Genomic DNA, 13,503 nt, shown 5'->3' with positions numbered 1-13,503 from the left:
CTTCGTATCCATACGATATTGCTATAACAACTGTTAATATGATCATTGAGAAAAATCTACGTGTTTTTTCGTACGGTTGTCTATAAATGGCTTGCATCCACTTCATTGAAGTTTGGTGAATAGTAGTCTCATTGACAATAATACCACATCTCCTTAGTTTTATATAATCTAATAAAGGGGGAATGTGTCCAAGTGACACAGATTATGCCCCGCTTGCATATACAACATTATAAAGGGACATAACTCAAGAACAGTAAAAGTGACACTGAAAATTCAAATTTGATCTGTGTATTGTGGTATACATATTATGTATAATATTCATAACGTTTAGTGAGGCAAACTAAAGTTAGAAAGAAGGGAACCGAAACATTCAACAATGCTTCCATCAATGTGTATAAGGGCATAACTCCAGAAGGTAAAAGTGATGCCATCAGAATTGTGTTAATAAGCATTGTGCATGTAATATCCAATCATTTAGTTGAGGCAAGCTTGCGTTAAAAAACTGAAACATAAAATTCAGCATTTTTTTTCCATTTGTAAAGAGGCATAACTCTAGAATTGTGAAATTGACGCCACAAAACTCCAAATTTAAACTTTAGTTTTTTTTTTAATAATAAATGTTGTGTATAAGTTTCAAAACATTTGATTGAGGCAAACTATAAAGTTGGAGAACGGAAACTAATTTCGGGACGCACTGTAGATGGACAAAGGTAAAACTTAATATTTCTGTTGCGAGCTCAGTTTTTAATTTTAGATTTTTATCTGTATTCTTATGGAAACTCTAGAAAGATTTTTGGCAAATTGAAATCATTTTCATCTGTTGCTACGTATAACAATGAAAATATATATTTGAGTCTATAAGTAACTTTTTATTGCAAAGCCATTGACTTTAAGCTCTACGCGAGATAGGGTCTTAATGTACGGTCTATGACGTTGCCATATAAAATACAATAGAATAATAAAATAACTTAAATACTTAACTCCAATGGAAATTCCAAATGGAAAGTCCCTTATCAAATGGCAAAATCAAAAACTCAAACACATCAAACAAATGAAAAACAACTGTCAAATTCCTGACTTGGCTACAGGCATTTCCTTATGCAGAAAACATTTTGTATATATATATAGCTAGCTAAACCTCCCACGTATATGACAGTCGCATTAAATTGCATTATCTTGACAAACATATGTGACCAAAACAAACAGACATAATCGGTAAAAGTTGGCAAAAGTTTGGGGTACAGCAGTCAACAGTGTGTTACATTCTTAATCAAGATGATAAACAATGTCAGAACCTAGAATCTATACTTCAAGACAGCAATGTATTATTTAGGAAGCTGGTAGAGGGGGGACAATGGGAAGCCAATAACAGCAAAACGGTTTGGCTTAAAATAGGTGACAATTGATAGGGGATAAAAACAGATAACAGTAAATTAAGAATTGTTCGAACTGTTGGATACAGAGAAAATTATCACCATGTGTAAAAATCAAATTCAAACAATTCTTAATATTACAAACAGGAAAACAGGGATATCAGATGAAGATAGACCTAGGTCAATACGACCATAAACGAAACACCATTTACATAAAAAGGAACACAGACACAGCTCTGTGAGTCTTTTCTAAGAATCATACGCTATTTTTAAAAATAACAATGTCAATCTATCAATTTTGAACTCGGTCTCATGTTCGAATTACAAAAATTTGGATTTTGAGGGTTATTAGATCATATTACCGCTTTAAAATTGTTCTGGTTATTCACCATGTTACATCTTATTAGTAAAATTCACAACTATTAATTCATAATTTCCGAAAAATCAACTACCTACATTAATAACAACAATAACAAATTCGTCTTAGTTGCTCATCCATAAAAACAAATGTTTATTTATGAATGTATTTTGCAATGAAGACGTTTTAACAGAGGCTTATTACAAACAACGTAAGTATCAAACATTATTTTAAGAAGAGACGAGATAAACCAACATAATTTTTAAATATATTGGTAATATAAAATGAAGTGATATGGTTCATGAACATTTACAAATGAAACTATGTGTAACTTGAATTTTTGAATAAAAATGAGTATTTATTGAACTTCAAGTATCAAATATTAATTTAGTGAATTTGTAAGTGGAAATTTGGGTTTCACTTCATTATTCAGTCATATATCTTGCAAAGGTTTGGACTGCCTTTACACAACGTATCTCATAGAATTTTATTTTGTTATGCTTCATGCTGTATATTTATTAAGATACTACTTAGTAGAGTTTATTTGTCAGTTATAATAACATTAACGGTACCAATTTTTCTGCACCAGATGCGCATTTCGACAAAAAATGTCTCTTCAGTGATGCTCGTGGCCAAATATGTAAAATCCAAAGCTTATATAAAAGATGTAGAGCTATAATCCAAAAGTTCCAAGAAAGTAAGGCCAAATCCGTGAAAGGAATCTATGATCACATGAAGGTACGGTAAACACTGAACTAAACAGGCTATCTAACAACACAAAATAATAAGACAAAAACTGTAAAAACCAGATAGAAACGATTAGTTAGAGCACACTAGCAACTAACATGATAAATACAGACACAGAGTACTCGCAATTGCTAAAAGCTATCACAAAGCCTATTAGACATTTGCGGAAACTGTCATACACCTACGATTACTATAGGATTACAATTACACTTACAGGTAGCATTTAATCTTGGGTCGATTCTAATTGTAACTACATGTATACACCTTCGGTTCAAAACAAATACTTACTCCTATGATGTTTTTCTAACGTTGAACAACGGGATTTGATAGAAATAACGGTTCGATTTTCGATTTGTTGTAAAATGTTCGGACTTCTTGGTAAAGAGATGTGATTTTTTTCTGAGACAAGTGATTGTGACCATACACAAGAACTTGCGGTCATCTGATGTTCAGTACTTTGATTTTTAATCGTCATAATGAAAAGAACCTTAGGTTTCTTTTTAGAGTTTTTTATTTGCAATTTCGTCTCTTTTTTTCATCATGATCACGGGAGTCTTTTTTCTCTACTTGTGGGTCCTAAATGCCCTTAGCAGCGTTTCCTCGTTTATAAAAATAAAAGTAACTTTAAATACGTTGCATTCAACATATATATGCATAACATTTCAAATGAAGCGTTAAAATATTTTTAAAGAATTCAGGTTGTCAATTTTAAAGTACACGGATGCATGTGAACCCTTTAGATTTATTGCAATTAAACAATTAAACAACGATGATTTTTTTTCATATACTTCTTTAGAAATAATGTTGTTATATGTTATCGAATAGAACTAAATTACAGCATTTAGACTGGAATGCGCCTTTGCTTGTATGGATAATAGACATTTGCGGAAACTGTCATACACCTACGATTAGGATTACAATTACACTTACATGTAGCATGTAAATCATGGGCTTTATCAAAGTGTAAAAATTAACTGTCGATCCAAAACAATGTTATGATAGTGATGTGTTTCTGTAGTTTAACAACGATTTTTTTCTTATATTGCAGCTATGTGTTAATATTAATTATTGTATACGGTGTTATCCAGGTTGAAAATGCTGTAATTGTTCGAGGTGTGATAGAATAAACTGACATCATTTTAAAGATAAATTTAACATGAGTCACAAAAATATCGCAATTGTCGTTGCAGTAGCTAGATTGGGACAATTGCTGGAAAATGTCAGCAATACTTTGTGTTAGGAAAGGTGTAATCATCCATGAAACATGTTAGCATGTGTATGCTACAATGTAAGACATACTTTCTCTCTTTTATTTTGTTTTTAAAAGAGAAAAGGGAAATACAGCGGACGGGTGGTTTTGAGCTATTTTACTCTTCATGAAATTTCACTTGCCGTTCGGTATAATTTTGATTTTTTTTAAAAAATTTTCCTGAATAGGACAAACACTTCTGTGTACGTTTTTGGTTTCAATAGAAAAAAATCAGACCTATCCTAGAAAAAAAAGTTTCGCGGGGAAAGTTTATTGCTCCTGCTGATAATATATATATCATACATCTAAATCATGCATTGTCTTCAAATATTCGGTTTTGTGCAGTCCTGATAGTAAATCTAGAAAAGCGCTTCAGAAACATGAAATGTTAACGTGTTGCTTACATCTTTTCTTTTTTATATAGAAAATACCATTTTCTATTTTGTATCTGTATTGTGGGTTTGTTTTTGTATTTTGAGATGACCCTTTGTTTTAGTCACCTGTAATCGTAAGTCTAAAGTGTAATCATAGGTATAGACCTAGTTTTAGCAAATGTCTATTTGAATGCACACGAATATTAATTGGATCTTAATCAAACACATGACAGATCATTCATAACATGATGTTTTTATATTTCGTTATAGGAATAAATTATATAATATAAAACTGATATTTAAAAAAAAATCACAAACACAAAATTTACTTCATGTATCGTTTACGTTATAAACAGTAATAAAATACCGTTTACATTATTTGGCAAGATTAAAACGCTATTGATAAAAGCATTCACACAGTATTTTTAAAAGTGTTTTAAATAAAGGCAACAGTAGTATACCGCTGTTCAAAACTCGTAAATCTATGGACAAAAAACAAAATTGGGGAAACAAACTAAAACTGGAAAAACGCATTAAATATAATAGGAGAACAACGACACAACATTAAAATGTAACATACACAGAAACAGACTAAGCATTAGACAAAATCCGATGAGAATAACAAATATAACATCAAAACCAAATACATGAATTTGGGATAGAAAAGTACCTTGACATGTCTTATAGTAATGTGAATTCACATTCAAATATAAGAGAAAACAAACGACACAACGGAAACACAACGTTAAAATGTTACACACACAGAAACGAACTATAATATAAGAATGGCCATTTTCCTGATTTGGTACAGGACATTTTTAAAGATAAAAATGGTGGGTTGAACCTGGTTTTGTGGCATGTCAAACCTCGCACTTTAATGGCAATGTTAAATGTAACATTGAAATGACAACATAATATTACGGGACGACAATACAAACAAATAGGAGAACGTATTAGATTAAGAAACACATGATTAATAGGTAACAAAAGGCATCAGGTTTAAAATTCAATACGCCTTTTGGCGCCTCGTCCACACAAGACGCACCAGTGACGCCCAGATATAAAAGATCGAAAGTGAAAAAAAGTACAAAGTTGTACAGCACTGAAGATCAAAAAATAAAATAGGCTGCATCAATTACGGTTATGTTATTAGCTTGGGTCAAGAACATCCCTACTACCCAGAACAATCCATGCCATGCAAACAGCAAATTCCACCAAATGAATATTAAAGATATACATAATGAAACCGAAGTATTAACTAATTACAGAAAACAAAACCCGAATACATAATGCAAAGACCAACACAGAAAAATAGACACACCCGACTTAGTCCATGCCTCAACGCAAAAAATCATAAAAATGACGTCCCATACCAATGGCGAAAAGGTACAAAAATTACGTCACATGAATTTCTGAAACATCACAAAAATAATTAAATAACATTAAACAAGGTTAACACCACTGATCAGATCAGCTCGATGATCCCGATTGCCCAAATTCATACGACCACGCGAAACTAAATTCTTGATCTGGACTGTTTACGACTTCTACCCGACTGCTATCCGACTGTACATGACTTTAATTTGACAAAATTTACTCCAACCCGACCACTAATTGAATACATTCGACTAATCCGACCAATTCACGATATCTCCAAGATCTGTACTTGACTAGCTAGACCAAGTATACAATGTTCGATCTCAGCCCAATCTCAACCAGACCACATCGACCAAGTCGTAAGGATAGCAGGGAATTGGTCGGGTATGTATAATTTGATAATAAAAGCGTCTGATTAGTTAAGGAGCAGTTACGGATACAAAAGTATAATCATTTACAAATGGTCGACTCCAAATTACTATATACCGTCCGTCAGCTTAATAAAGTGAGTGGAACAATGAATAAATGATAATTTATTTTACATACCCCCACCCCACCCCCGGGTTATGGACGAAGAACACATATTAACCATGGCAAAAATACCTGCCCTGATGCAGACATCAAACAGTTCTTATGGTACATATTTCATTTGTCATCTAATTCTAAGTCTGGTAGTCCTAGCCTGACCACCGATATGTCACAGAATAATCTTTTACAATCAGGGAAATATCTTCGGCAAATTGAGTTACTAGTACCCGAAGATAATGGTCTCTTCAGATAGATAACTGGTCGGGATCATTGCTATCCCCGAGAAATATAATTTTTTTATACGTTAATATCATCGTCTTAATTCATTATATGACATCTGAAGTAGTTGAGTTAGTGTTTTGGCTATCAATGATGAAACACATACATGATTACCAGTCTACTCCAAAAAATATAAAATTATAACCGTCTTATTTATTGGCCTTCTTTGGACGATTATCAGAAATTAAAAGGTGCATAATTTGACCATCTACTTCTAACAATGTAATCTCACCTGCAATCAGATAAATAATGTTTAGTTTGTAAAACTTGCTTTTGACTTTACCTTTTTTTTTGCAATTAAATATTGGTCACATGATGCTTGCTTTTCAGAATAATTTGGATAATATTGTTCTTCACTGGAATAACTTATGGGGATGCAGGATATTGTTCCATGGCAATGATTTGTTATCCTAGCACCCAACAAATTAAAATATTTGACGATACAATAGATGGCAGTGTTTATAATGATATTGACCAAGCATACTTAGACATTGTTATTATGAAAAATACTCGTGTTACTAAAAAACCGGACCTGATCGTATTTGTCCAGAACAGCGCTGACGTACAGAAAGCCATATTTTTTGACGGAGAGTATAATCTTAAAGTAGTGGTACAGTCATCTGGACATGACTTTCAAGGTCGTTCAACAGCTGACGACAGTTGTATGATATATTTAGGAAATATGACCAACATTGAAGTAAACACATCTAAAACTGATCGATCCGCTGCAGGGGAAGTAGTTCTAGAATCTGGAAAACAGTGGTCAGACGTCTATAAAGAAGTAAGTAATCTTTTTTGGTCATTCATGTTAATTAAGCATCCTGCAAGTACATTTAAACGAAACTTGCAATGTGAGAATTAAAAGTCTGCATGGATCAACTGGGTCTATGCTCAATTTAAAAAAACGACCATATTGAACCATTTTTGGCAGTCATGTGAAAATTGACCGAAACTGCATCAATCCGAATATAAAACTAATAATCTATTTAGCATTTATGCTTCAAGAGATGTGAAACGATTCTATCAAAAATTTCTCAAAAATTCGCGTACATAGTTTATTTTGAAAATTGCTTTGGTGTGAGCATTTATGATTATTATTATGTAATTATTATAATAATAAGGAGTCACCGGATTTATTTTTCCAATCAAAAGTTTCATACAATATAGCTGATCAAAACCTGATCAATCGGCATAATTTATGCTGATAAACTATTGGATTAGCATCAATAACTGTAAAACACAGGCCAGTAGAGATAACATGACTTCGTTATTTGATCGTTTCATAGGTAGACAAACATTCGAGGGTTGTGGTTGGAGGAAGTGCTCACACTGTTGCAATCGGTGGATGGGCCCTTGGTGGAGGTATGATTACTAGACTTTTTTGAGTGCATATTTATTATTTGTCTGTTGGTTACATGCATATATACATGTAGTATTCTTTTTATGTACTGTGCATATTGTTATTGGCCTATAGATAGTATCACAAAATCCTAGTTTGTTTGAAAGAAAATACAAGATGACCAATCTGATCACTCTTAAGAAATTTGAGCCCACAGACAACATAAACTTGACGAAAGCTACTTACACGTGCGTACATGTATACATATTAAAGTCCAGTTAACAGGTTAGCGTTTTTGGTATTCGATATGTTGTCCTTCCGACGATTACCCGTTAAACGGTTGACAAAACTAATATATATATAATATATTTTGAATTGACTTTATCAAGACAAGAATTATAAGATCAAATAAAAGTGAAACAATTTGGTTCAATTTTGTCTAAATAAGCAAAACTTCCCTGGTAAATTATTTTTTTGCAAGTGAATAATTCAACCTCATTGAATTCGAAGGTTATATCGGTTTTTTTATTTTGTTTTAGGCCATAGTCCTATATCGGGTGTTTCTGAATTAGGAGTTGATAACTTGTTAGAAGTTGAAATGGTAACAGCAGACGGTAGAATTATTGTAGCAGACAACACCTCGACATTCATAACATACCCTGATGGCACGAAAAATACGTCCTCAAATTCAGATATTTTCTGGGCGTTTAGCGGAGGTGGAGGTGGCACGTTTGGTATTGCTACAAAATTCACGTTTAAAATACATTTCCCGCCATCAGGAATGGTAACATTTAATTGCGATTATCCGATTATTCATCAAAACGGTAGCAATGTAGGAAAGACAATTCTTAGAAAATATTCTGATCTTGTTCCAAACATGCCACCAGAATAGGGAAGATTTCTTATAGTATCATCATCATCTAAACTCATCTCAAATTTAATATATAGAGATGATTCAGTTGGAAGCATAAGTATTTACATGAACAATTTTGGAAACTTCAACTCACAATCTAGGGCATACATGGAACCTATGATGAATATCGATGGTTTGGCAAGGTTCTGTTATGACGAAAACGTTTCCACATTTTGGGAGTACGAAGAGAACATAACTGATGCAATTTATATACGCAGTGCCATCATAGGCACTTTGATGCAAGCTGATAGTTTTAGTGATTCCTGGATAGACTTCCTTGTTGATTACATACTCAGAGCCTACAGAGAGAATTTGCAGGTCATAATGAGTATGACAGGGACACTTCTAGGTGGTGAGTCTCAGAATAAGTCTTTAATATGTATAACTGGGAACCAATCATATAATTAGCAAGGATTGAGATGAATCAAATTTATGTTAGACATATATGACTCAGTATATATAGGCTATATGCAGATTCTACCAATGTATCGAGTGTGAAATTATATTTATCTATTCGAGACAATTATAATTTCAAACTTTAAACTCGATACTTTAAAATCAAATTGTCGAGAGTGGATAAATATCGTCACTGCACAATATTTAGTGGTGGCACATCTGTTTCTCTAATGATAAAATGCAAGTTAAGCGGAAATAAGCTTTTGAAAGTATACTTAAGCAAGTTAAGCATGAATAAGCTAAAACTCTGAAAGTATACTTTATACAGTATAAGATAAGCTCGCCTGCCCTGATATTCAAATTGTTTTGTTTGATGTGCCACGCGTATTTGTGGTCAACATAATACAGACTGCCATTTTGCCTTAAAAAGGACAAAAGGTGGCTAAATCTAACAAACAACTGCATGAAAAAAATACATTTTACAACCATATTCCGGCCGCGCTTTGTCATGTTAAACCTCCTTTAGAGTAAAAAAAATGCACTCGGATTTGAAAAGATCAAATGTCACTTTTTTTATTTCCAGCCCACTCTTTTGGTTGACCGTTCAACTGTATAAACGAAATCTTACCATATTGAAGGAAACATTAAATACTAGTACTGATCAGTGCTTATTATTCAGAAATCAAAATTTTACATCAATATAGCGCTTTGCAGTACATTGATTATAATGAAAATTATCACTGACTATATGATAATATATAGTACTGAATATTGTTTCTAGGTAAGGTAAATGACGTGAGTACAGTGGCGACATCTGTACACCCCGGATGGAGATCTGCAGTGGTCTACAGCTGTCGGCGTCGGCTGGGGGAATGATTACGGTGATAAGAATGACACGGGCTTTTTGAATTTGATAAATTCATATCAGAATAAATTGTATACATTCGGTGATGGTATGTATCCAAATGAAGCTGGGAGTAATGTGCCGTCATTTTCTACACATTTCTGGGGCTCTAACTATGGGAAGTTATTGAAGATTAAACAAGAATGGGACCCAGACAATACTTTTACTTGTTTACAATGCGTCGGATATACCGCTTCAACTTCAAGTTCAGAATACTCCTACCGTGGATCAATATGTCTTGTATCATTTCTTGTTTTGTCAAAGTTATTGTTTTACTGTGACTGATTTGTACCCGGAATTATATTATACATTCGTTTTTTACCTAAACATTTGTCAGTTTTATTATTGAATACTTTTATTCTGTATAATATCTTAGTAAATATCTTTCTGTTAAATTCTTTTAGTGAGTTGAAGGAGTGTAAAGTGATACTAGTATACAGTCAGGACATTCAGCAGTCTGAACGATAGAACAGTGAACAGGCGAAAAGATGTTAAATTTGGTTATCATTTGATATGTATTATTAACATTCAAATATAAGTTTTTATGTCACATTTTTTTTAATTTATAGACAATTTTTAAATCTTACCATTAAGATCTGATTTTAATAATATATGTGTACGCCAGTGGTACAGTAATCTATCATAACCTCATAATATATGGGCATTAAAAAGGCCAATCTAATTAAAACCCGATCTCTCATCGCTCCTGTTTCTGATATGTCGCGTGGGAGATCTAACGAAACCCGCTTTGAGGTCACATGTGAGTGACCTCGTAGGTGTGTCTTTTTCAACCAATGAAATTTAGTCTTCCACGATCTTGGAAGTTTAACGTAAGGCAAAGGGATGTAACTCATTTTATTTACGACGAAATCGTCAGTCAAAATAATTCATAAACTTTTTTGATTGGCTTATTAATAGGTCGTCAACTCATTTGCATATCTTTATAAATTCATAACTTTTAGTTCACTCACATGTGACCTCAAAGCCGGTTTCGTTAGATCTCCCACGCGACATATCAGAAACAGGAGCGATGAGAGATCGGTTTTTAATTAGATTGTAAAAAGGCCAAAATGCGAATATAGATGTTCCAACTCTTTTAGGTATGTTTTTAGTTACAACAAACTATATAAATTGGACCTTCTTGGCCTTTGATACTGTAACTGCGAGATTTTCCCGCTGCGTAGAAGACCCATTGACCTTCGGATGTTATCTGCTCTTTGGTCGGGTTGTTGTCTCTTTGACATAATCCCCCATTTTCATTCTCATTTTTTTTTATTCCAATAAAAATAATATGTTTATGATACCAAATATCATTGACTAACCATAAGTGGATTATTTTAAACTGACCCGACAAAAAATATTTAACATTTAAAAGAGGCAGGTGATACATAATAAAAATCAAAACTCAGTATTCGTTGAAATGCTGGCAAAAAAACGTCCATGAAAAATACAAACTGAAAAGAGGACGAAAAGACAAAAACAGTCCACAAAACACTGAAGGTTGATCACTGAAAATGGACCCACCAAACACCAGGGGATGATAAATCTGGGGATATCAGGTGTTCCAGATCTTGTTCCTTATATCGCATCCGTCATGTTGCTTAATGTTTGTACAAAGAAAGTATTCGGTATACTTGCTAATTTTAGCATCTGAATGATTAAAATTATGCAATGTTTCAAAGCCATGGAAAAGAGATGTGCTAAATACCAAATATAATTGACTCGCCGTTATAGTGGTTTCCTTTTAAGGTATGAAAATAAGATCAAGGTCAGACAATTCGTGTCAGTCAGATATGTACACCTTACAATTGTCCCATACACCAAACATAGCTGACCTACTGCTATTAGCATTTTGGACATCAACCTAAACATTGACCAATGAACCATGAAAATGAGGTCAAGGTCAGATGATACCGAATAGCCTAACATGTATAAATTTCATTCATTCCATATACCAAACAAAATTGACCTTTTGCTTATAGTACTTAAAAAACAGACCCAAAACACGAAAACTTAACATGACGAATAAACCATGAAAATCGGTCAAGGTCAGATGAAACCTGTCAGACTGGCATATACCTCTTACAATCATCCCATACACCACATACAGTTTTACTGTATGTAGTATCTGAGAAACGGACTTAATCATGTAACTAGTACCTTGATCACTGATCTATGAAATGAGGTCGAGGTCAGGTGAACCCTGCTGTCTGCTGGGCATATTCCGAATATAGATATCCTACTACTTATAATAAGTAAAATGACGTCAAGGTCAATGGACATATGACAGAATGTTGTTAAAACATTTTACCTGTCTGATTGTTTATGTACTTATTTTATTGTAGCATGCAATTTCGGTTTCCTAGCGCGGCTGAAATTTGGTTTTAAATCCTGACGATTTTGTCGAATTTCACCAAAAATCTTCACTTACTTGTATAGTGTCTACTAGGGTTTCAAATTTTAACACTTTATAAAATCTATACACCGGATGTTTCTATAGACAACCAAACATTGAAGCTGTATCACTACAAAAACTTGACGAATCACTTGGAAGACTCACGCACAACCCAATATAGTGTTAACAGGAGATTTTAACATCCCTGATATTCAGTGGAAAGATGTATATTCAATCCGATCGCAACAACAGTACTGTGACAACCTACAAGTAAATGAGATCATTCTGGATATCACAAACGTACACAAACTTGAACAACAAATTATTACACCAACCCGACCGAGGAAACAACTTGACTTAGTTTTCATAACCAACAAAAATCTCATATAGAGAACATATCTGTAGAGAGCGGAATAAGCGACCACGAGGCAGTAACTGTGGAACTTAAAAACTAAACTTAAACTAACAAAAAGGAAACCACGCGAAACATTCTTGTACTCCAAAGGGAATATACCAGGTATAAAGACCAGACTGAAGGATGAATTTCCTAAAGATATAAAGAAGACGAATGAAAAATCTATCGAAATTTGTAAGACCCTTCTTACATATCACTCATGGACGAGTATATACCACAGAAAACATGCACCAGTAGATGGAACATCTCTTGGATCACGAGAGATATGATGAGCAATACGTAGGAAACAACGACTATATAACAGAGCTAAAAAGAAAAAAAAGTAAAGACTTGGTAAAATTCAAAAATATTAGAAGATCCATAAAAAACAACTAGAAGTTGAACATAAAATCTACTTGTCCAACTTATTAGAAATTAAAGATGAAACCAATACGGAGTCGCCTAAGCAGGGATTCACCAAACAGTTTTGGAGATATGTAAAGTCAAAAGAGTGTTGGTGTCTCAACACTCAATGTAGATGGACAAATTAAAGAAGAAAATACATCCAAAGCAGAAGCACTGAACAACCAATTTCTGTCTGTTTTTACAGAGGAAGACATGGCTTCTTTTCTAAACATGGGACCTAGTACCATCAATAAGATTGACGACATCAAAATTGAAGAAAAGAAAAGGGAATAGCAAAGTTACGTAAACAACTTAATATCAATAAAGCTAAATATCTTGCAGAGTGTTAAAGAAAAAAGCAGATGAAATATCACATTATCTGAAATACATATTTGAAAGATCCTTATGCCTAAAACAAGTCCCTCACGATCGGACTACTGCAAACATAACAGCACTTTTCAAGAAAGGAGAT

The 13,503-nt window shown here is 33.4% G+C and overlaps 1 protein-coding gene across 1 annotated transcript; it reads left to right on the top strand.

The window, feature by feature from the left end:
- Positions 1 to 700: 700 nt before the first annotated feature.
- On the top strand, positions 701 to 10,387 carry LOC139510974 (uncharacterized). Its single transcript, XM_071297534.1, has 6 exons — positions 701 to 710; positions 1,521 to 1,611; positions 6,616 to 7,066; positions 7,572 to 7,647; positions 8,164 to 8,889; positions 9,715 to 10,387. The coding sequence occupies exons 1-5, from the start codon at positions 701 to 703 to the stop codon at positions 8,514 to 8,516; spliced, it is 981 nt and encodes a 326-aa protein (XP_071153635.1). The 3' UTR covers positions 8,517 to 8,889; positions 9,715 to 10,387.
- The last annotated feature ends 3,116 nt before the right edge of the window (positions 10,388 to 13,503 follow it).

This window comes from Mytilus edulis, chromosome 2, assembly GCF_963676685.1.
Source record: "Mytilus edulis chromosome 2, xbMytEdul2.2, whole genome shotgun sequence".
Taxonomy (NCBI): Eukaryota; Metazoa; Mollusca; class Bivalvia; order Mytilida; family Mytilidae; genus Mytilus; species Mytilus edulis.
This window is presented reverse-complemented; position numbering and strand designations above follow the sequence as displayed.

Coding starts and splice junctions, on each gene's coding strand:
- LOC139510974 (XM_071297534.1), top strand. Junction 1,612..6,615: donor AGGAACACAGACACAGCTCT/GTGAGTCTTTTC, acceptor CTTGCTTTTCAG/AATAATTTGGATAATATTGT. Junction 7,648..8,163: donor TGGATGGGCCCTTGGTGGAG/GTATGATTACTA, acceptor ATTTTGTTTTAG/GCCATAGTCCTATATCGGGT.